Source organism: Antedon mediterranea, chromosome 2 (genome assembly GCF_964355755.1).
Source record: "Antedon mediterranea chromosome 2, ecAntMedi1.1, whole genome shotgun sequence".
Classification (NCBI taxonomy): Eukaryota; Metazoa; Echinodermata; class Crinoidea; order Comatulida; family Antedonidae; genus Antedon; species Antedon mediterranea.
In genome coordinates this window covers 19,768,630-19,794,123 of record NC_092671.1, presented here as the reverse complement: position 1 = coordinate 19,794,123, position 25,494 = coordinate 19,768,630, and the positions used below count along the sequence as shown (strand labels likewise).

Genomic DNA, 25,494 nt, shown 5'->3' with positions numbered 1-25,494 from the left:
TGACCCATGCCATCAGCCTATTGAACGGACACGCCTTGACAACCGTTGAATAATTTGCTTCATTAACTTCAATACCCTATATTGATGGTTCAATTGTTTCATTGCTCTCCTGTCAATAAGATCCAATGCCCCAATTTATATCTTAAAATGCTGAATGACGTTAGCTTTGGACCAGATGTCTTTCTTTAGTTCAATAACCAACGTTGCTTTCAAAAATTGGAAGATATTCAAAATATATTATACAGTAACATGTAACCAAAAGTATAACGTTGATGTCACATACAAACAAAGACGTTGACCTTATTCCTATTTACTACGCATACGGTATCATTTATAAACCTAATGCAAATATTAGAGTAATAGTTGTAATTTTTTGAAATATAAAGGACATCTTTTTTTAATATTCAAATTGGAATTACACTTAACAGCCTTGACAATAATAATACAAATACAATACAACTGTATTAAGTCGCGTAACAACTGACTGTTTGATACAGAGATTTCTCCAGTTGCAACATATTTTACGCCAGTTTAGACAAATTGACGCCATAAAATGTTTGATTTAAAAATTAACCAATTCTATTTTGAATCCAAAGTTAATAAATAATACCAAACGATTGCCAACAAAATTGTTGTTGTACTGAATATGTTGTAAATGACGCAACCATCTTACCACCATCTGCGCATCCTAGAATCCTTTTCTAGAAATCACACTAAGGCAGCAGGACACATAAATCAAAATTGAATATCAACCATTGTAAACATCCTGATCTGAATTACAAAAACACGTCGTTAATAAACCACTTATATACTAACAAAAATATTTGTATGTAATAATAGTTGAAAAAGTAAACAAGACATAAACATCATTAGAATAATTTACAGAATGTTTTCACCTTCCGGTGTAAGAAAGATTAGTGGCCATACAAGTCATTGTAAGCCACAAACTTCATTCAAGCAAAGCTTCTTCTTGTTCAGCTTTATGAACTCTTTTATAGAAAAGAAAAATTAATTTGCAATTTGATTTGTCAATTAGGCATCACGTGTCATTTGGAGTTAGCCCATCTCATGGAAAAGTGGTATCTAATGTTTATATGAACGGGCTCCAATGCACGTTTAGCTTTCTGTAAACATTTTGAGATTTTTTGCCACGCGACGTTGTTGGCCTAGCATTCGTCAACGATTTACGATGAATAACTTGAATAAAAGTATAAAACAACTTTGAATGGAGAGAATATTTCATTTGTTCGGCTCCGCCTCATTAAATAGAACAGTCAGTTTTCTGAAATATTCTCACCATCGAATTCATTCATAAACATTAATTATTTGTATATTGTTTCACGCTTTCAAGAAACTCTTCATGGTCAGACTAAGGTTTACCGAAAGCTGAACGTCAATATTGTTAACCACACCCCATGGCACATTATGGCTGAAATTGTTTACGCGATTTTTAGGCAACGAGGTTATATTCTTAAAATGTTTATATCCTCATCTTAGACCCATTCATGGTGGGCCTAAAGCGATGAGTAGACTATACTGACTTAAATATTTCTCATTGACTTGAACCATCCGCCTCCAGAAAGGTTGGTGTCTGCCCTCCGAAAAAGTTATGATGTACAGTTATATAGATCTAATATTAATGGTTGAATGGCTGACCTGTATGTTGATAGTATAGAAAACAGTTTAAATAGCTGTTTAGGCCTACCATATTAGATAACATTTTTGTTAAAAGCTTATATCAGTATGATTTATATACAATTTACACAGTGCTACAAAACACATTGATTTACATATACACAATATTATTTTTAAAGCAGTTGCGTATTAAAGTTGGAATTTATTCTGACTAGTTAGGCCTCCACTGATTATGAGGGCGTTTGTTGTATGAGAGAATGTTAAATCTGTGATAATACCATATATGGCTCTGTGGTCTAGTGGTATGATACTCTCCCTGTAAGCGAGAGGGCAGGTTCGAATCCCGCCAGAGACATTTTTTTCATACAACTAAAAAATACGGAACTTTCGCCAATGAGCAATGCCGAACGCGATTATGAGATCATGTTTCGAATATGAGCTCTGTTTCTATAATTTGACAGTATGATATATACAATTTACCCAGTGCTAAGCAACACAATTGATTTATATATTGAAAGCCCCAGTGGTCTAATGGTTAGGACATATGCATATAAAGTTCTGTTCCAAAATTGTTTATATCTACCAAGCTATCTTCTTTGTTTTCTACTCTTACTCTCTCCACCCTCTATTCACTAGCCTCCTTTGCCTTATTTCTTTTATTCCAGTTCACTCAGGCAGCGCCTGTCTGCTTATTATTCTATATTGTAGTCCGGTGGCAGGAGGGGGGAATCACCACCCGAAAGGGGACAAATTGCCATCCAACTTGTCTAGACTAGAATTTTCCGTAGATTACGAATATGGAAGGTAATCGATCAGGATAGGAAGCGTTTTCGAGATATAAGGGGTCAAAGTTCAAAATTGACCAATTACAACAATGTATTATGTATATGTATTATAACAAATTTATTGAAGCACAATTTGGTCTTTTATTACATTTTTATGATTATAAGTGTCTATTCAATCACCTTCAATCAAATGTCAATATTGACCAATCATAGAACGTACCTATAAAACCAAATAAAAACTAATATAATTAATAAAAATTGGGTGTTTTCTCATCCTGTTAATCAATCATACGCAATGTAAAAGAGCGAATACATCATTTCATCAGTTGACATAAGGTAAATTTCATCACTTGACATAAGGTCAAAGGTCAACATTTTAATACGCGTATTAGTTAACAAATAAATGCAAAGCTGTCCAAACTATGCTATTGATGGTTTTACAAGTAATCAAATTATTTGATTAGTAAAGTTATGTTATTTCATTATAATACTGTATTTAATCAAATCAGACTTCGATCAGGATAGGAAGCGAATAGGAAGAGATAAGGGGTCAAAGTTCAAAATTTACCAATTATAACAATGTATTATATACATATGTATTATAACCAATTTATTAAAGTTCAATTTGGTCTTTTAATACATTTGTATGGTTATAGGTATTGTATGGTGTTATTCAGTCGCCTTATAAAACAAATACTTTGCAATTAAAGGTCAAATGTCAATATTGACCAATCACACAATTTGCATTTAAAACCTAATAAAAACTAACATTTAAGACAAAATGTTATGTTTTCTCATTCTGTTAAGACATTTATCAATCATACACAATCAAAAGAGCACATTTATCATTACACAAGTTGACATGGGTCAAAGGTCAACATTTGAACAAATGATATACTAAATAATGCAAAGTTATTCAAACTATGAGATCGATGTTCATAAATAAATGTAATCACGTTATTTGATCAGTGAAGTTATGGTATTTTTATATTTTTTCTAGTGCGCATTATTTTAAATGTATTAATATAATACTGTAAAATAAATAATATAATTAATATTATGACGATTAAAATGTTTAGTTATGATGTTAAAATGTTGCGCTGACCTTCAATGATTTGCCACTATACAGTTGCATTTATTAGGGCCACAATATTCGTTTTTGGAAAATAAACTATTCATCAGAACCAGAGAATACCAATTCGTACAGGATAGGGCATAGGCAGATCCAGGTGGCCAAACTCAATCCACAACTCACTACACAGACAGACCACAATTTTTATATAGTTTGGTCCATATAGGAAAGAGTTTCCTGTATACAAAGGATTCTAAAATAACCCATATGGATTTGTGCACCCTCAATCTTTAAATAATATTTATGGATTTGCCCAAATGAACCCAAGGGCCGATCCTTCATGGACCTTTCGGGGTTCTCTATGTGGGGCTACAAGAGACCCTATATTGGAAATAATGTATGTGGGGTGAAAATGTGGGTTCATAGAGATATAATAAATATCCCTGTGCACCCTCAATCATCCATAAGGAACATTTTATGGATTTGCCCAAATTAACCCAAGGGCCGGTCGTTCTCCATGGATGGACATTAAGCTCCATAATGGAAATATAAGGGGTGACACTGTGAGTTCATATAGACAGGCGTGGCCCATGAATTAAGCTGCCTGTGCACTCTCGATCCTTAAGAAAAATTTATGGATTTGCCAAAATTAACCCAAGGGCCGGTTCTCCATGGACATTAAGTCCCATAATGGAAATATAATGGGTGACACTGTAAGTTTATATAGACAGGCACAACCATGAAATAAAACTGCCTGTGCACTCTCGATCCTTAAGGAACACTTATGGATTTGCCCAAATTAACCCAAGGGCCGGTCCTCCATGGATGGACATTAAGCCCCATAATGGAAATATAATGGGTGACACTGTGGGTTTATAATAGACAGGCGGGGCCCATGGAATAAAGCTGCCTTGCACTCTCGATCCTTAAGGAACACTTATGGATTTGCCCAAATTAACCCAAGGGCCGGTCATCCATGGACATTAAGCCTCATAATGGAAATATAAGGGGTGACAATGTGGGTTTATATAGACAGGCACATGGAATAAAGCTGCCTGTTCACTCTCGATCCTTAAGGAACCGATTTGGATTTTGCCTAAAATGAAACAACAGCAGGTCATCTATTTAGACCCTTCTGTGGTTCTCTACTGTATGTTCAGTTCTACATTTGGCCCCTGTATCAGATCAATGCATTTGGATACATAAGTTACTGTAATAGAAATATATCGGGTAACTAAAACTGTAGGTTCCAATATTAAGCCATGGGAAAAGCCTGTCTGTGCAACCTCAATCCTTTTAAAAGGAACCCATATGGATTTGCCAAAATGAACCAAGGGTAACTTCTGAATTCTCTATGAGCCGTACATTCCGTTTATTGGAGATACATGGATACCTGATTGAAATTGCTCAAAAGAAAGACATTGTACTGTATAGTAATAGTATTATTCCCCTTCCACACCTCTTTGAATTAAATCCGCCCTGATAGGCTCTTATGTACAGGATTTTAATGCAATAATCACACTTGTATGTTTCAAACAGTATAATCTATTAGATTGAATAAAAATATCTATTATAAACAATTTGCCGTTAGAAATCTCTATGCCATGTCATTATTTAGATGAGAACAACAGGTCAAAGGTTAAAATTACAGAAAAATAGGTGTTTCAGTCACTTTTTGAAAAAAATGTTGCATTATGGCAAGTATAAACATATATATTGTGAACAATTTGACACCAAAATTGGCTCCTTACGACAAATATTTATTCATTTATGTTTTTATAACCTTATTCAATTATGTCAAAGGTTAATAACCACACTTCCGGTCATTTTCAAGCAATATCATCTGTTATACTGAATATAAATGTATATCTTGGGAACAATTTGCTCCTATTTTCAATTCTCTCCGACCTGCCGTTACTTAGATATAGCAAAAAGAGGTCAAAGGTTAAAATTGCTAACAATGGGGTTTCCGGTATATTTTTCAAAGAAAGTTCTGTTAGAGCTAATATAAACATATACATTGTAAACAATTTGACACCAAAATTATCTCACTACGTCCAGAATTTCCAGAGATATAGCATGTTTTTATATTGGTCAATTTTGAACTTTGACCCCTTATATCTCGAAAACGCTTCCTATCCTGATCGATTACCTTCCATATTCGTAATCTACGGAAAATTCTGGTCTAGAAAAGTTGGATGGCAATTTGTCCCCTTTCGGGTGGTGATATCTCCCCTCCTGCCACCGGACATTATCAAGAACGCTCACTTGCACTGATGAAGGGTTAGTGTTGCTCGAAAGCTCTGCTAACTTTTCTGGCAGTTTTACTTTATCCTTTTTTATTTAGCTTTTTGCTTAATTTTTTGATACCCACAGCATTGTCTCTTTTTCAGTAATTTGCTATTAGATTTATATAAAAAAATATAATTTAACTAAGCTAAGTACTTCTGTTGGGTTCATTTATTTGTTAAAATATTTGTATACAGTAATTTATAAACATCTGCAATTAGTTTTCTAAGACTTGTAAATATATCAGTTGTACCAGTAATTGAGAGCAAAACACTATTGGGTACACGATCATGCCAAGAAACAGCTAAGATTGAGCGCAGACAGCGAAAGTGAAAAAAGAGTTTAGTCTTTTTTCTGATGACGATACGTGGTCCAGGAATCCGAGCAATATAACAGGACACTTAGCACACATGCAATGTAGATGCGAGTCTTCAATTTGATGGCAATGTTATGGTTGTTCCATACACAAGCACGAAGTCTTCTAAAAATGGTACATATATAAGCTCAAAATCTAGTGAGTTAGTGTCACCGTAGAATATGTGAATTTCCTTACATGGGCTTACCATAAATTAAAATGTTAGATGGTTTTTCATCTGTGCCCTGAGCCAGGATTACTGTTTTCCCGATGTTGATCAACATTCCAAAATCCGAGAAGGAAAAGGAGCTGCAAGATGCCTGTAATTCAGATTGGGAGTGGGTAACAATAGCATCATCATCCGCATATAGGAGTTCATGCACAAAAAACTTTCTTAATCTTTGTCTTCGCACGGAGTCTAGACAGGTTAAACAAGAAATATTTCTTACAAAAAACGCTGATCGACATTTTAAAATTGATCATTGTTCTTTTTTTATCAGATATATTTATATAGATGACAAATTTTGTTTTTGTAAAAGCACAAGTTAACGGAGTACTTACTCGAACGTTTCGATCTCTATCAGAGATCCTTCTCAACTGACTGCGGAGTGTTAATGCAGCTTGGTCATTCTTGACGTCATCTGTTGATGACGTCATACGCCTCCGGTTGTATGTTGGAGGTTGTGCGGGGCTCGGCCAGGTGATGTGTCTATCAAATCATTGTACAAATGCGAGAGTTCGTGGGCTCCAGTGTCCCGGTTCATGGTCTTCTCTTTATTTCTCCTTATATGTAATGATTCTCTAATCTGTCTGTCTTTGCGTTTAGGCTCTTTGGTTAAGATGGTAGCCTCCCAGTTCGGTACATGATTGTGTTTTATGACATGTTCTGTAATGGCAGATTTGTGTATGATCGAAGATGTGGATGTTCTGGAGGCCCTAGTCATTACTCCCCCCGTGTTTGTTGTAACATCTTTTTTGTGATCATTAATTCGTGTTTGTAATGCCCTCCCTGTTTCCCCAATGTAAACCTCCAACATACAACCGGAGGCGTACGACGTCATCAACAGATGACGTCAAGAATGACCAAGCTGCATTAACACTCCGCAGTCAGTTGAGAAGGATCTCTGATAGAGATCGAAACGTTCGAGTAAGTACTCCGTTAACTTGTGCTTTTACAAAAACGAAATTTGTCATCTATACAAAATCGAAGCTAAATGAAATTCTTTCAAGATATATTTATGATTAATTATTAAAAAATGTCCTTTAATCGCAAAAATACATACAAATCAAAGATAGTTCTTTAATTATGAATCACATGCCCATTTAAAAATAGTGTATGTGTGTGTGTGTGACCTCAGCCTGTAGACATGCAACTGAATACCCTCTAGAGACAACGTGCAGTACAAGTGAGCAATTATTCCCAGTCTGTTGATTCGCGTCAACCAATTAAAGGGCGAGAATCCAAATCGTTCAACCGTGAGCCCTCATAGACTCTCGTTTCCCAGACGTTTTTTAGGTCCATCAGCTGGGATCTATAAATTATAGTCGAGTTTACAAAGTCGCAAAATTGTCGGCCTTAGATTCTATAACTGCTACTTGCTTTAGCTTCTGAATTAGTAGTCCTCATGGGACGTAGCTGGCTAGAGCAGCAGCGTGAAAAACACCTGTGCTTCGAGAGTGCAGCATATACCAGAATGTTCTTGAAAAGCATATTTGAGAAGAACAAAAAGGAAAATTTCGAAGAGCGTGGGTGCAAGGACACAGCTCTCTTTCACACCACGGCTGATATATTGCCTCAAATCTGGTGCCATTAAATTGAACTGTGGCTTTCATATCTTGGTGAAACCCAATCAATAATGAGAGTAAAATATCGGGACAGCTCAGATGTTTTAAAATAGAGACCAGATCTACTAAACTACCTACTGACTACTGTACTATTTTTTCACGACGTTGTTGTTAACAATTTTGGTAAAAATAATGCATATATATAACTTTAAAATCATTTCTGGTCATTTCTAGTCTTAACTGTACGTTCTATTGTCACGAACTCCTCTCACGTATGTTTCCGAGCGGTTGAAAATACTTTAGGAACTCCCTTGTGACTTAAAAGTATACACACAAAATCCACAAAGTTGTAAAATAACTCAAAACAAAGCTTTAATTTCAATCAACTTCAACTTTTAACAATCCAGTAAGCACTTTAAACAACAGCTTCACAATAACTTTACAATATAATATCCAACCTCTAATCCAACAACCTTACAATAGTTTACATCCCTTTATATACAAGATGCTCCTATCCTTCTAGATCATTCTTTATACTTCTCATTATTACATGATTACAGTTTCTATTAATAGTGCTTCTGGAATTTTCTTAATTGTTTTTATTAATTATACATGGTTTCTTAAATCAAACCACCTTATTCTATAATGTTCATGTAAATACTATGTTACTCTATATGTTAGGGAATGGTAATTTATTACATCTATTAAGGTTAATTATGAGAAAAACAATGCACTACCTAAGATAAGTAGATCGCGTCGAGAGTTCTCTAGTAGACGTTTCTAGACCTAGCTTAGTTGGGCTTAGGTTGGTAGGTCTAGCTGGTAAAGAGAGGTAGCGTACGAACATCGTACACTAGTTATAGGCCTAGCCTGGCGTTGTCGCGTTGCTTTAGTGTCAAATTCTTAATCAATGCGGCTACATGGTTGGTGATTGTTTTTGCAGCAGCTACCGCAGCAGCAGCGCGACGACAGTGAAACTATTTCCAGGGTTTTCCGTCACATCATGAATATTCATGTTTGGATTCAGGCCCTCTATAATTTCTGCCTTAACCTAATAGGAAAAAAAATGTGAAGCCTAAGCAGAAGTACGTGCAAGGATCTTACCGGCTATGTTAAGCAAAGAGATGCCCCTATAAGTATTGCAATCGTGACGGCTGCCCTTGTTTTTGTAGAGTGTATAATGTTGGAGTCCTGTCTTGTAGAATAAGCCTACACCTTGAATGCCCCACAAGTTTTAAATATTTCAAGAAGCTCAGTTGTCAGGACATCCCCACCTATTTTACCACCTCTGGTGGAATACCGTCAGGTCCAGGAGATTTGTTGTTGCTGAAGAAATGGTAAGTTTAGTCTTACAAGAGCATGGTCAGAGTTGCAGTCAGCAGACTTTAAGCTACGGCAATGGATTACTTCACATAGCTGATGACGTCTCACAATAACATGGTCGAGTTAATGCCAGCAGCGAGAACGAGGTTGTTTTGGTACAAAAAAGACCTTCAAAGTAGGTGTTGGCAACACAAAGACTGAGGTCAGCACATAATTCAAGAAGACGTTGCCCGTTCTCATTCATTCTACCAACTCAATGATGTCCAATCACATTACACCAAGAGTTATAATCAGGGCCAATTTTAGAGTTCAAATCGCCAATGAGTGCTAGTCACCAGATGGAGTTTGAGATTGGTTCCACGTTTGATTAAGCATTGTCTATTAATATTGGAGCATCAGATATTATGGTAATGTAACCATTTTTCAGACACATACGTATAGCCATGAAACGGGGTGATACTGCAATGGGTTGCTGAATGCAAGAAAGTAACTGGTTATGAACAGTAAAACCAACTCCATACTTAGGTCTCGTGGTATCAGAATAACCACACCAGTAAAGGGTGTAGTTTGCTTCCCGAATAGAGCCGTTTCCCGTAAGCCGTTCCCCTGCAACATTAATTCCAAGACGAGAGAGTTCATGGTCAACAACAACAGACTTTCTAGGTAAACTAGAGTTTCTATCAGACCGGATGCTCAAATCCCAGCATCATAAAACTAAACTAAAAGAAAAAGCAGCAGGGTGTCGACCCGGTCGAACCTTCCTTGCACGCGAACCTTGCCGAGTAACGAGTGACTCCCGAGTTACCAGTCGCTGAGAAATATTAATAATAATCTTGTCATAATAATTATTTGGACGCTGAGCGCCTAGGCATTGAAAAGGGCAGACACACACCTCTAGACCTCATATCAACCTGTTCCAACAGAAGGTATAAACGTGACAGTTTATTTACAGGGATACATAGGGTTGCCCCGTAAATTTGTGTGATAACCGCCAGCCGTTGTCTAAATGAGATCATCCGCCTGCCAATTTGCTTCCTGCAAAAAAATGTTCATCTATACACACCATTCGCCAAAAATATTGTTATAGGATTGTTTTGACAATGATAAATTGACAGCCAAAACGAAAACATTGCTGATTGAACAGGTCTTACAGACTACTGTTTGCATATATCACATATAGACACTCTCCTCCCAGACATGCTTAGGGATTTGCGCATGCCCAGTCCGAGTTTCCAAATACCAATTTTTTCAGCCGTAGTACTATAAACTTCCGCGTGATACAGTTTCCTAATTCTTCCAACTTCTTGAATATAACTGCCCAAAGGCACGGCGCGAAAACCTGTAACATCAAATTACTTTAAAGATTTGGTATACAAGTTGAAGACATTCTCATTGGAAGTAAGCCAAGCAAAACTATCCAGTTACGTAGGTTCATATACAATCTGTCACGTCCCTAGTGGAAATAATTGTCCTACTTTTATTTATTGGCAGGGTATTCTCGTCGCGTGATAAGATAATAAAGAACGGTTAAATACCTTAATCCTATGTAGTGCAAATGGTCGGACAATTATCAGATACTGTGGAATTAATTGTCACGGTTTTTTAGGCCTACTTTGTTCTGGAAAATGTCATGGGAAGTAGCATAAATGAAAGAAAGGATGTTTTAAAAAAGAACGAGTAAACGAGGAATAAAACACAACGTTTATATGATGACGTCACAATATCCTACAATAAAATTGTACATCAGTTTACATTAAAGCTCATATTTAATTTCGAAGAGCTATATAATAGTTTTAAAATTCTCCCTCAATGATGACCAAACGATTTGCTACATTTGACATTGACATACTTCATATTTTATATTCACAGTTGATGAGAAAATATTATACGTAATTCATGCATCACATAGGGGGTGAAGAACAAAGAGCAGGTGAAAATGGTAAAATTATACGGTATCGAGTGCTGCTCGCCGCGCGTCGCAAAAAAAAAAGCCTAACGCGTGCTCTAAATTTATTTGAGCATTATTTTCACCACTTAATACAAAAAAGACTAGTGTCAACTTTTATTTAGAAATGTTAGTTCGTTTAAATTTTTTTTTTAAATAAAACCGCGCGTAAGTTAAGCTGCGTGGCTCTGAAGTTAACGAAAAGATACACAACTTCAAATATACATCTATCCGCTGGACATGTTACCGATTACTACTTATACCGTTTTCATTCATTCATTCATTTTAGAGAACGCATGCGGGAAACGGGGATAACGATTTTGTACACTACACCATAATTTTGGATCAATAATTAAAGCATTTTATATCAAGTAATGATCGTGTCCTCAGATTTTACCTGAACTGAAGTAAGTAAACACTGTCTTTAATACCCTACTATTGGGTGTTCTAATTGAAAATACTTTGGATTTTCGTTAGCTTCAACCGCAATTATATCTGTCTCATCTGCATCAATGCCTTGTTCATCTTCAGGTCTCGAACTCACTTCAATGTCTTCGCCATTGTTTTCGTTTCTTTCTTTGTTAGCAGAATCAACGTTAGGCATATGTATACTTTCCGGATCCTCGTATAGCCTTGTACCCTGTTGGCTAACATTCACTACTGTAGGCGTAACTTCTGGAACCGTATGGTTTAGGTGAGGGATTGGGCTCGGTAAGGGGGGCAAGGTGTAGTTTCGAATTGATCTTTCATAATGAGGTCCTCTAAATTTGAATCTCTGATTAGAAGTACCTGAACTGGTCTCACCAAAGTAGCTTAAGGAACGTGTGTTTCTAATCACTGAATCATTTTTTTCCAATTTCCTGGAGAGAAATAATGCAAGCATAATTTTTTTTTATTTTAAGGCGATTTAAAACTGTTCATCTGTGAAGCTATCTTTAATTCCATGAATTGCGTGTCAATACTAAACTTAGATTCACATAAGGTTCAATAAGCTGGGGCAAAGTTAAATCTGGGGTTGGATAAATTATTTAACAGAAAATGTTAGGATTTCTGTATACAATGGCTTACCTCAAGTTCAGTACCTTTACGCCTTTATATCGCATAAAAATGGTGAGTACGAGCATAGCTAGCAGAGCAATTGCGATACCTAAAAATATACCACCGACCGTCACTGACTTCGAGGAAGTTCCTTTTGTAAACAAAAGAAGAAAGGAAACGAATTTTAATATTTTTTAACAACAACAAACATGATGCTTTTGAAAAGTAATTTCATTACGTATATTTTTCTTTTTCTTCTATAAGTTTAACTTTGTTGTATTCTAATATTACGGTTGTAGCATTTACATTTAAAATTACGGATGTATTGTCCCCTGTATTTTTGTTACATTTGTACAGTTGTTTAATATACCATTTTAACTTCACATGATATAATACTTATTCTCTTTGAATTGACCAAAAATGTGATCAAAAATATTATTTACTACCTGAAAAAAAACCTGTAACTTAAAGCAGATAGAAGCCCATTGTCTGTCAAACAATAGTTTTTTAGTTAAATGTAACCGTTTAATGTAAGTTCAGATTTTTTCAAACGGTTCAATATACTTTTCATTCCATGTTAGGTGAATTATTTAACGACCTTCGTAGTAATTATGAATATAAGTTACCCATGACATAATGTATTTGTACTTGAAGTCTAATCAAAGCCGTAAGCTAGTCTATCATGTATTCTATAAAGTAGGCCTATCTATACTGTTCTGGTATCAAAACGTGACAGTGATGATAATACGTGCCAATGTTTGAATTTAAGTTATGTATGGTACCACTTAGGCCTATAAAACATTTGTTAATCATAGTTCTGGTTAGTGGCAGGTTGCATACACTTACCACAATTAGGCCTACATAATCAAGGAAGAAAGGCCACAGTATATATAAGATAAAGGAAACGTTAGCTTAAAGGGGGATTCTGGGTTTAAAATTGCTTTTAAATATCGTTTATTTATTAAATAAAAAATATTATAACAATATAGACATGTCAGAATGAAGAAGTAATAACGAGAAATTAAAAAAATTAAATTTCATATACATTTTAGGGTAAATTCATGGAAAGTCTGTTTTTCAGCAGCTTAGGGAAGCTCATTAATATTCATGAGATATTCACAAAATCACGTCACCAGTGGATTCCAAACTCGCGACGTCATGTACGTTGTGTTTGTCAACTAATTTACATCTCTCTCCCCTGTCAAACGACGACCACCCGATCATTGTGAAATACATTTTTTGTAGATTTTCTAAGCTAGGCCTAAAGTGTAATAATAACAGTAGTAGCATATATTTATTTGACATTTAATGAAATACAAAATTTAGTACAGATACGGAGTCATAAATTATACTATTTTTATACCTCTATAGTACAGATCGTATTATCGGCTTCACGTACAATACTACTCTAGGCCTAGCCTAATAATAATATGGGCGAGAGCCATTCTGACTAGGGATTCCATGCCACGATGGCTACGTTAAAACAATGGGGCCCATGGGCCTAGCTAGCCTACTACTAGACGATTGGCCCATAAATAACAACACCCATCCTATCAACCAAACTCCTAAACAATCTAAACCTAAAACGTTCTACAAAATCGGCTGTAAATATTGAAGCAAAACAAGGTCCGATCGCCGTCCACACGTATGGTGTCCCGATCGTCTAAGTAGGCCTAAAATAAAATAGGCTTAGTTTACTCTCCAAAAAAGCGGATACTCATGCATCAAGCAAGTAGACCAGGTAGTAGGAAGGAGACCTAGCCGATCCGGCCCAGTTAAAAATTGAGCTAGCTAGTGTAGTAGACCCTATTATATGCGAATTGATACTACCAGGCCTTTTACTATAGGCTGCACTACACAAATATTTCAACTCTCTCATTCGAGCTATATTATCTATACCATTCCGGTAGGTCAAGTCAACCTTCAATCAAATACTGTACATCGTTCATGTTGTGATTATAGACGGGGTATACTAGACCCGACCAGTTTGGTATTGTTGTATCTGCTTATCACGTGACGATGCCAGGCATGGGCAGGGGAGAGAGCACGTGTATCGTCGTCTCGCTCGATCCTCAGCAGGAATGTACAGTATACGTTACGCTTCATTGATTTTGATTTTTCCCTAAGTCCGTGCGAAAATCGGCAAACGTAAAGTGCAAACATATCTAATTTTTCACTGTTTTGATGAATTTTCATAAAAAATTGACTTTATAAATGGGAAGACCGACTAAAATTACATCAGATAAGTATAATTTTACAAAAGTAATTGATATGGTTTATGATAACGAGTCGTCGGAAGATGGACCATTTCACGAATTTCCTATTTTGTAACCACAGTGTGATTTTGCCGTAGCTGCACTTGTAATCTGGCCTGATTTCACAGCCTTCGTTCTGCTTCACTGGGCGCTTATATAAATTGAAACTTTTACCGTTCAAGAGACAAACAAATATATTTTACATTTTTTACTATTCATTTTAAACCCGGAACCCCCCTTTAATAACAGTTTAATATGCATTTTATCAACGTTTGAGCTAGGCATATGTGCTTGGCATATTGACATGAGCAAAATGCGACTAAATGTAATAAATGGAATAAGATGCGTTTACCTTCATTTTGGCAATCTTTACAATTTTTACATTCGCCGGAAAATATGTCGCATTCACCTAACCCAGAACAGGTACAATCGAGCAAGCACATTGGACCATACTTTGCAGTTGGACAAGTACATATGCCGATGTCATCTGAACAGGACACTCCTGATGGACAGTCACACCTTAATTCACACTTAGAACCGTAAAAACCACTACGGCATCTTTCAGTACATCTGAAATATGTTAATGTTAACGAACATATTATTTAACAATATTAATACAGGTTTCAAGTCAGGTATTGATCATTTAAAATGTTTGATGCAGAATATTAATAAAACCTACCACGTAATAATACATTTTAAACTGTCATTTTCATTGAATTTAAGCATACATAAAACATTGAATGCTGTCAAATATATATTTTTTAGAAATAATGAAAAAAATGCAAAGAAACAAAGACGTCTCACCATAATGCTCTATCTACTGAAAACTTTAGAGGAGGGTTATTAAGCCGTGAAATGTGAAAAAAGTCACATTTGTGCAAACATTTTGCACTCAAATGTGCAAACAACCACATTTGTGCAAACATGGCACCCTCAAATGTGCAAATCTGTAGAAATTCATAATCCACTAATGTGCAAACATTACGCCGTTACATGTAAAAACTATCAGTTTTGACGATAAATGTGCAAAATAAATTCTACAAATGTGCATATCATTTTCTTCAACCAAAATCAGTTTAGTTAAAATTAAAGTCATAACCTAATTCTAAAGTATCCACATGTTTTTCTAACATAAAAATGAAATCATCTGTTTTGTTACAAAACAAAAACCACAACGATGTCCCAGGATGCAAGACACGTGGTAGCTGCTTGCTGTGATGCCAGTATACTTCCACACCATTGAAAATGAAGTGTCTTCTTATTTTAAATAAATGTAAAAAATATAATGAACTCAGTTCATTAGACTTTCTACATTATATTTAAAATGTGTTTGTGTCATGCTCGATTTGACGAATTTATGCAATTTGAAATTGCGATGATTTCTTTGCGCAATTTGAATCAAAATTACTTAATTATATCAGTGCAATGTATTTTCATTAGTTTTAAAACCAAAGCTCATATAAATCTGTTACGCATACATTTGTAAAAATAAAAGTAAAATATTAACAAGTTATTAAAATTGAGATTGAGCTAAAAAAGATTTACTTGCGCATTTTAAAATTACACATTTTCTTAATGTTGATTAAACTGATTTGTTAAAATAATTTACACATTTTTAGAATTTCATTTGCACGTTTAACATCAAACCCCGTGGATACTTTAGAAGGGTACTGCTTCGAAGAAACTGACTATATTCGGACCGAACACAGCCTATCAGAAAATAGTAATTTTACGTTAACCTAGTCAACGAAAGTTATCCTTGGATACCTGCCACTCGAAAACAATTTGCAAAGTAATTTTAATTATGTCAGAGTGGAGCATTTATGCATGAGACGTCGCAGAAATCTTCAGAATAATATATAACAATCGCTCATACCCTTCTTCGCATATGCATTGCCCAGTTATTGGTTCACATACTGCTCTTTCACCGCACTTACACCTCTGTTGACAACTACGTCCATATCGTCCGGACTGACAAGCACGACAAAGTAACCCCTCCCAACCCTCGTCACATGTTAGTAGACAAGTTGCATTCTGAACATCACTGCACTGGCTACATATGTTTCCATTCCATGTACCAGAGGCAACACAGATGTTCCCATTTATGTGACAATCGGTACAAGAAACTGAAGATATAAAAATAGTATACAATACAACTGAATAAAGAATATACATTTCTGTATATTATTGGTTTAAATGTGGAGCTTAGTGGAGCTGCAGCTTGGTGGTTAACATGCTTTCAATCCTAATGTCCATGGTTTAATCCTGACCTAGTACCAGGGTTTTAACTTACGACTCTTGCAACTCCACTCCCTAAGCCTCAAATGAGACTTCTGAGGTATGTTCAGACTCATGGCGTTACGGTGGAGTTATGTAAGTGGCGTACATATTTTTGTGTTTGGACCGAGCCGCGGATTAGCGTTAGGGAGCTGTTACGCCGCACCAGTGGCGTTAATAACCCTTACGCTAATCCAGTCATGCATCAGTGATTTTAACCTTAACCAATGAAAAGACACGACCACGATTAGCAGACAGCAACTACATACTTGTACCCTAGATACGACAGCGAAATAGCTATTTCAAATGTATTTTCTGGTTTTCAATTTTAAAGAACAGTAAAGTTGGCGTCAGTGATATGATACTTTTATAAAATAAATAAATTCCTTTTAAATTACTTTGAATATAAAAATGCAATTCTACAAGTAGTAAGAACAAATCAGTATATTTAAATGTAACATTATATAAATAAAAATAACAAAAAAAAACAATTTTACGATGTAAACTTCCATGCATTGTCATGAATGAATACATAATACAGAATACAGAAATTCATTGGTCCAAAAGGAAATTCATTTCGTTAACAAGCTCTCAAACAATTAATTAAAAATATATAAAAGTCATGAATACAAAAATACAAGATCTTATAAAAATACGAATAAACATCAAAAAGACAAAAATATAAAAAATATATCGTAACATATAAAATATATAAAAAAAATATATATATATTAGCAGTATTATATACAGATATACAGATTACATACAAATGACATATTCAATCTATCTTTTAATAGTTGCGTTATATAAATGGCAAGAATTGCATATAGTTCTATCTGTTTGACCTAATCAGAGTGTTTTAAACGCAAGGCATTAGAATGTTGATCGTTGTGTCTGAACATTTTGGCTTTTAACGCCACGGATTACCGTACGCCTTTCGTAGATAACGCTACCTTAACGCCGTGAGTGTGTAAGCATGATAAATTATAAAATAGCTTATCCATCCTGTAATTGTCGAATTACCCGCTGTTGGATACGTATGAAATAAAAAATAAATAAATAAATGAAAACATGAATACCGCCTATAAAATAAAATGCGTTTCTGAAATGTTGGTTTATAAACCAAGCATAATGTATATGGCCTAAAAATATCTCGCACAAATTGCAATGTTAAAAAAAAAAGTATTATAAATCACTGAAGACTCCATCTATTGTGATAATTGTATCAAAACATCACCATACTTACATGACGGCTCCTTGGCACACGGTAGTGGACATTTGCATGAACCGTCATCTGAACACACTAGACCGCTTGGACATTCACATCTTCCACGACACAAAGAATTATATGGATTTTGCCGACAGTTGATTGTGTTTCCATATCTAGAGTATAACAGTAAAAATTAATCCAAATTAGCCTTATCATTAGGTGATCATTTAGAATAAAATGACCACCTATTGTTATTGTATGAAATCTTTATTATTATTTTTTTTTTCTTTTTATTGTTTCTGTACACTATTTTGTTTATTTTCAAATAATATAACTTAATCCTAATTAGCTTTCCAGCGTGATCACTCATCCGTGACGTCAATTATACGCCATTTTGTGAAATCACATTATCAATCATATCTCCATAATTCATTATGACATATTAATGAAATTCACTACAGGTAAACTTCAGGTCAAGGGTAAAAATATTAGCAAATAAAAAGTTGCGCGTTTCAAGGTCATGCACATGAAATCATGCGTTAAAAATTTAAAACGCGCAAAATTAGGTTTTGATCAATTTAGAGCATGAATTAGGCCATTTGCGCGTTTCAAAAAATTACTGCGCAAAAATGCGTTTTTGTACGCACGATTCTTAAAATGCGTAAAAAATAAAATTTGATGTATAAATCACATTCTACTCACAATCCTTAGTACATTCACCAATTTTGAGTCCATTCCGACTTAAAATAACGCTATACGAGCACGTTAAAAATGACAAAATGCGCACACTAATTGTACAAAAGTGCTAAAAATGGTAAAAAATAAGGACTTTTTAAAATGAATATAACTCTTCAGAATGGCAGATGACCCCCAATTTTTTTAACTTATTATGGAAGCCAATAAGTTGTAGATACAAATGTATATACACATTAGACGTACAAAATGGTATGACGTCATCAAATGGCCACTTGAATTTAAAAATTAGGAATTTTTATCTTTTTGTGTGGGTTATCACATTCAATAGAGCGCATCTCCGTTATTTGAGCCCGATTTTCGCACAACTTTTAGTATGTGCTTGCTCAATTAATTATTCTTCTAATGAGTTGTCAACATTTTTATTTTGATGACGTCATCACGCGTAAAAACTTGAATAACCTAGGTCATGTAATTTCAGCTACACCATACATTTGAATATCTTATAGCTCTTCAGAATTAAAGGTGACCTTGAATATTATAACTTATTATGAAAGCTGATGAAATGTAGATATGAATTCATATTAAAATTAAGCCTATCGGATGTTGTGATGTTATCATAATGGCCAGTTGAAGTTAAAAAGTAGTTTTTAAATTTCTTTAGTCAAAGTTATACAAATTTCAAATTTTCTTCCAATCCTTATATTTATTTGCTCAATTCATTATCTTTCAAAATTGTCATATTTGAGTTTATTTTGATAATTCCATCATACCAAAAAATTAGAACATGATGTGTGTCCCGTAATTTCACCTATGCTACACTGTATATGGATATACAGTAACTGTACATATTGTATGACACAAATAGGTAGAACTCAGCACTATAAGCGTATGCATCATGTCGTAGGATGGCGTACATCAACTTTTAACGATCGTATGTTAACGTACATGCATGTTTAAAAAATGTTAATTTTATTAAAATGATAAAATGATCACCTATAATTCGTCAAAGTGTCGAATTAAATTCTAGTTATCAATTATTATTGTGATGTTTTTGATTAAAAGTAGGAAAGAATAAGAATATTTTCACTTGTGGAAAACAGTCTCAAATACCAGAAGGCGATATCTATTAAATTGGAACTGTACTCTGTACAGCCTACAGCCTACGTCATCCAAAACATGTGGGTGTTACTATGTTTATGCTATCAATTAACATTGCGTGATTCAATTATATATTGTAAGTACAGATGGTTATTATTTGAATTCACTTCCGGAGCCCGAGAGTGAATTTTCCGAAAACCATGATGGCATTCGCGTTAGTGCTATTATAAAATGATCATGAGAAAACCTTTACAGTAATCAATAACTTCATATGAATACAAACTATTTCAACTTCATCATATCTATAACTCTCAATTAGTACACATTCCTATGATCAACTATACCAACATTTGGTGTATGTTCATTACCCTTTTTCGCATTTTCCAGTGACGTGATCACAATTTTCGTTTGAATTGCATCGACAGCGTTGGTTACACTCGTTGCCGAAGAAACCTTCCTCGCATGGATATTGACAGAAGTTTCCCCACCAACCAGGTGCACATTCACATACTTCCAACATTGGCTTACATCTAGCACCATTACGACACGGACATACTAAAGAATATATAACTATGTTAATGGGGATGGAAAGGTGACATTAGTATAATTCAAAAAGTTCTTAGACAAGAGTCAGAATATAGTTCTATAAACAAATTGAAAAATTACTACTAATTTACTATGTTGTCCTTATTGTTATCAACACAATTAGGCTATGCCTATGATGTTTTATCATCTCTGACATCCTGTTTACGTTGACCTTTACTTACATTGCCTACAGTCCAAGTTCCGTCTTGAACACTCTTGTTTACATGTATTATATAAAGACCAACCAATTAATGAAGTAGCGTCATGTCTGAAAGAAATAATTTTTGTTAGTAGTAATTTATTTATACCTCAATTTGGACAAGATTTTGTAGGAATAAATATCCTTTGTATAATCCTTTTTAGATATTTATTATTTTAAAAAACAACACATTTTACACACTTACTAGATTTTCAAGGTATATAATATATTATTTTCTAAAAAAACAAATAAATGTTACTGTTTCAATGTGAATTAAATGTAGGCCTAGGCCTATCTTTTATTCAATGTGATTCAAATGACTGGAATCAATTTAGATGTTATATATAAAACAAATAATGAATGTTTTTTATTCGTGTAATGGTACAAAGGTTATATTTCACCCCATGTCACTCTTAACATTCATTATTTGTGTAATATTTTATAGTTGAAATTCAATGATGACAACGTTAAAATAAATGACAGTAACACATACAATAGATAATTGATTAACAAACATAATTATCAAACATTTTGGAATAAAATAGGGGATAGATGATGAGTGCGATGCGCTCTGTTGAATGTGGTGATCTATGAAGAAACAGAGAAAAATCATATTGGTTAATTCCGGTGGTTATGATGACGTTATAACCCCGGTTATAACATCCGATTGACCAAGCTGTTGTAATGAATTAATACTGTATCTACAACTCATCAGGTTAAATAATTAATTACAAACATTGGGGGCCACCTTCCATCCCGAGGAGCTGATAGATCCAAAACAGGCATTATATTTTGATACAAATTCGCAATAAATTCCAAGCGAACGGTTTTTAAATTCGTTAGGCGCGCCTATTATACATTTGAAGTTCATGGAAATGAATAGAATTGAACACAAAAGGTATGAAGAACAGAAATCAAGGTAAAAAACGGTCTTTCTACGTTACTTACGTGTAATGCGCGATAAAAAATGTGCGCAGAATTTTGAAATGCTCAAAATAACCAGAAGCGTGCAGAAAGTTGATTAGAAATTGATTTTTCGCATTTTTAACTTTAGAGTGCGCGTGCGCGCGTAATTTATTGTGCAACATGTCATTTGTAATATAGGAAGATGAACCTTGATAAAATGTGTACTTTTGTTAAGTTTTATTAAACATTTTTTTTTTTGGTTTTCAATTTATGATCAATCATAGCATTTAATAAAATCGTATTAAGTGCGAAAACCAATAAGTTCTACGTAGAAAATACTGTTTATAGGCTACTTACCTACAGAGCTCCCTAACAGTATCATTTGTAAGGTTTCTTAGCTGTTCGTAAATATCTGCCACCAATAGTCTCTCATTTAATACCTCTCCGTTACAAACGATTAATAACCAAACTATTATAGAAAATTGTCCTAAAACATGCATACCTGCTCTGCGTTTTTATACTGACGCAATTTGTTCTTGCAGAAAATATATACCATCAATGAATAATAAATAGTGTTGTTGCTTTGTTTCAATCGTCGCCTAGAAGTTGTGAACTATGGTATAATTAATAATCCACTTCCTTATTGAGCACGTAACATAGGACACTAGGGCAAAGGTGCAAGGAAATTGTCGCTTTTAAATGAGATTTACAACCTTACCTGTTTTGATATCCCATTCTAATAGTGCTTAATTCACATTTCATTTGATGTTATCTACAAATAAAGAATTTAATATTAACTGAATAGTCTTTTATCCGGTAACGTATTGAACATAATTATAAATCTCTGTCTACACAATCAAACTAGTTTGACAAACAAAAGTGAATGTGCTCAAATGGTAGTGATATGCTCAAATATGGTAGTGATATGACATCATCGTGTCCATATATGGGCACATCACATTGTTTTGTCACGTAAACTTTGATAGTGTAGACAGAGCTTAAAATACATTTCTTTTAAACTAACCTTACATAACTTACGTACACTCAAACTCTGTATAATGTACGGCCAACACGTTCATATCCCTGTTGGAACTTTGTCCCTTGCAACTTACCAACTGCTGTGGGTTCTGTTACTGTTTGTAACAACATTTTCACATTTGTATTCTCTCGTGTGGTTAACAACCACCTATTAATTTCTGAAAATCGTATATTTTTTTATGAATCAATACCATGTTTATGTTAAAAGGTGATACATTAAAATGTGATATCACTAATCACTTATTTTAAAAGATAAATGAATACAAATGTGATTTAAACAGTAGAACTGCTGACACACTCGTAATAACCAAGGTGTAATGATTACCTGTTAAATTTGTAATGCTGGTGAAATTCAATTGTATCACATAACAAGTCATTTTAGGTCACTGACCATTGACCCCTAAAAGGCTGACCGTTCCCCACCCCTCATCCGAGCTCACCCTTTTTGGTAAATGTTGACACTAATAACCTACCAGAATCAAGTGAAATTAACAGGTTAAACCTTATATCGGGATACTATTCGGCGGACGTGAAAATGAAGATGCACAACGAGAATATCTCCCCCACCCCCTATTAACTGGATTTCCCTACCCTATTATACTTTGATCTAGATAGACTCTTTTAGTAATTGGTTCGTAATCCTATTATTTATTCTTTTAAAAGGTTTTAAAAGAGTATTCTTTATTTCTAAAAAGTCTATATGAATTATGCAAATTATATCATTCGACCGGTAGGTAGGTGACGTAGAGAGCGGTGTGCTTATTTAGTGTATGGTCGAATAACTAACAGTTAAATATATATAATCTGTCAGTTTTTATTTGTGAATCTTGCAATTTTACCATTTTATAACTTCAATGCTTAGGCAAAGCAATGTGAAAACATTATTTCTCTATGGGCAAAGTAAACAATGTATTGCGTGAACTTTAACCAATCAAATTTAATAATTGAAAATTCCTTAGATAAATACTTTGATGCAAATTGAAAGAAGTTGTAAACACTTTGTTAAAAAAATATACATCAGTGCCTATAGAATCGAGTCTAGAAATTGATAAATACACTATTGCAATGGAACATGATATTCACACTATTGCATAAATGAACAATCAATTAAAACCTCAAAACTTTCAATTTAGATTTATTCACCGTATTATTCATACTAACTCTTTTCTACATAAGATATCAATTGTTGAATCACCAATTTGTTTGTTTGTCACATGTTTGTTGAATATAAAGTAATTGCTTGCTATTGTATGTGGAAAAATACAAGTTATTATCAAACAAATATTTAAAAGAAAGTTGTTACTACAAGTAACAAGCACACTATTAAATGTGTTAGGTAACCGCTGAAAAATACCTCGTTTTGTGCATTCAACACGACCACAAAGAACGTGAAGCTGCGAGTACGAGTTGGTATATATAACTTAAAGAGAGCAACAAGAGGACAATCATAAACAGAATTGAAAGAGTTGTATAAAAATACCATATCAAAAACAAATCTACTATTTTAAGAAATAAGAGAAACATTATAATTAGGAGTAAGGAATCTAATAAATATGTTCTGAACTTTAGAAATACGCTGAGATTGTGTACAAGAAATTGAATTATAAATGACTTAACAGTATTCTAGGTGGGGGCGCACGACTGAACGGGTACAGTGATGTTAATGCTCCACCATTGCTCATAAATCTCAAGTTCCTCCACAACAAACCAAGCATTCTATTTTCCTTAGATACAACATAATTAACATGCAAACAAAAATTTAACTTACTATCAATCAAAACTCCTAAATCCCTTTGAAAATTAATACAATCTTATTCCTGATCATTCAACTTATATTTGGTTACAATAGTCTTTGTCTTCAGGGTGATACACAAAGATTTACATTTTCTTATTTTTAAAGAAAGTTTCAATGTCTCAGCCCATCCCACCAGATAATTCAGATCCTCTTGCAGTAGAAGAGCGTCGTCAGTTGAAGAGATTACTGTAAACAACTTATGGTCATCAGCAAACATAAGTGATGGTGAAAACTTAAAAACAGAAGGAAGGTAATTATTTAATATACAAATGAAAAAGCAAGGGGCCAATGATTGACCCTGCGGAACCCCAGAAAGTACAGGAAGCCACTCAGAACAGTTTCCACTGATGACTATCCTCTGCTTTCTATCAGTCAAATAATCTGAACACTGTTTAAGAAGATTGCCTTTTAAACCAAACTTTGAAATCTTAAATACAAGTAAATAATGAGGGTCCGAGTCAAATGCAAATGCTCTAGAAAAATCAGCGTAGACGACATCACATTGCCTCTTGCTATTCAAAGCATTGTATGCTGTAGAAAAAAGCAATGCGAGGTTGGTCTGACACGATCTTCCAAGGATTAATCATGCTGAACCGAAGTAATAACTGAACTTAAATGTTTAAAAACCGCATCGGGAACAATTCGTTCAAACAATTTCGATAAAGTAGGCAACAGAGACACTATTACCTTTTTTGAGCCATTTTTGTGGATTTGTAAGAAATTGGCAAATTTCCATGACAGAGTTGATCGACCGCTGGACAATTTTGGAAAGAGGATATTAAAGTGGAGATGCGGCTGCTCTAAGAACAGTATTACTAATTTGATCATCCAATGGCTTTATAAATATTAACATTACCCAAGTGCTTATTCTACAGAATGCCGATCTACTAATAATTTTGACATATTATCAACTAAATAAAGGACAGAGTGATCATTAAAAAAGGAATGAAAAAAAACACCATTAAATAAAGATGCTTTGTCAGAGTCAGATTCAACAGAAATATTTCACCGTGACATAACTGAAGGATAATCATTGCGTTTACATTTTAACCAACTCCTTTTATTCGAACCGATTTGTTCTACAAGGGATTTATTATATTTTCTTTTATAATGGTTCTTAAATGAGCGTCGAGCAAAACTAAAATTACTTTTATTTGTAGATTTTTGTTGAAGCACCTTTCTTTCTCATACAATACTTTAGTATCTAT

At 34.3% G+C, this 25,494-nt stretch overlaps 1 protein-coding gene across 1 annotated transcript; it reads right to left on the bottom strand.

Annotated features, from left to right (window-relative positions):
• Window positions 1-8,296: 8,296 nt before the first annotated feature.
• LOC140039341 (uncharacterized) lies at window positions 8,297-22,602 on the bottom strand. Its single transcript, XM_072084945.1, has 9 exons — window positions 22,566-22,602; window positions 21,811-21,922; window positions 20,531-20,616; window positions 20,132-20,318; window positions 18,006-18,142; window positions 16,359-16,608; window positions 14,835-15,052; window positions 12,258-12,378; window positions 8,297-12,049 (listed from the first exon to the last, which is right to left on the bottom strand). The coding sequence occupies exons 1-9, from the start codon at window positions 22,600-22,602 to the stop codon at window positions 11,614-11,616; spliced, it is 1,584 nt and encodes a 527-aa protein (XP_071941046.1). The 3' UTR covers window positions 8,297-11,613.
• Between the last annotated feature and the right edge of the window lie 2,892 nt (window positions 22,603-25,494).

Coding starts and splice junctions, on each gene's coding strand:
- LOC140039341 (XM_072084945.1), bottom strand. CDS start 22,602: ATGTTGTTACAAACAGTAACAGAACCCACAGCAGTTG. Junction 15,053..16,358: donor CAATGCATATGCGAAGAAGG/GTATGAGCGATT, acceptor AACATATTTCAG/ATGTACTGAAAGATGCCGTA. Junction 12,050..12,257: donor GTAAAGGTACTGAACTTGAG/GTAAGCCATTGT, acceptor ATTTCTCTCCAG/GAAATTGGAAAAAAATGATT.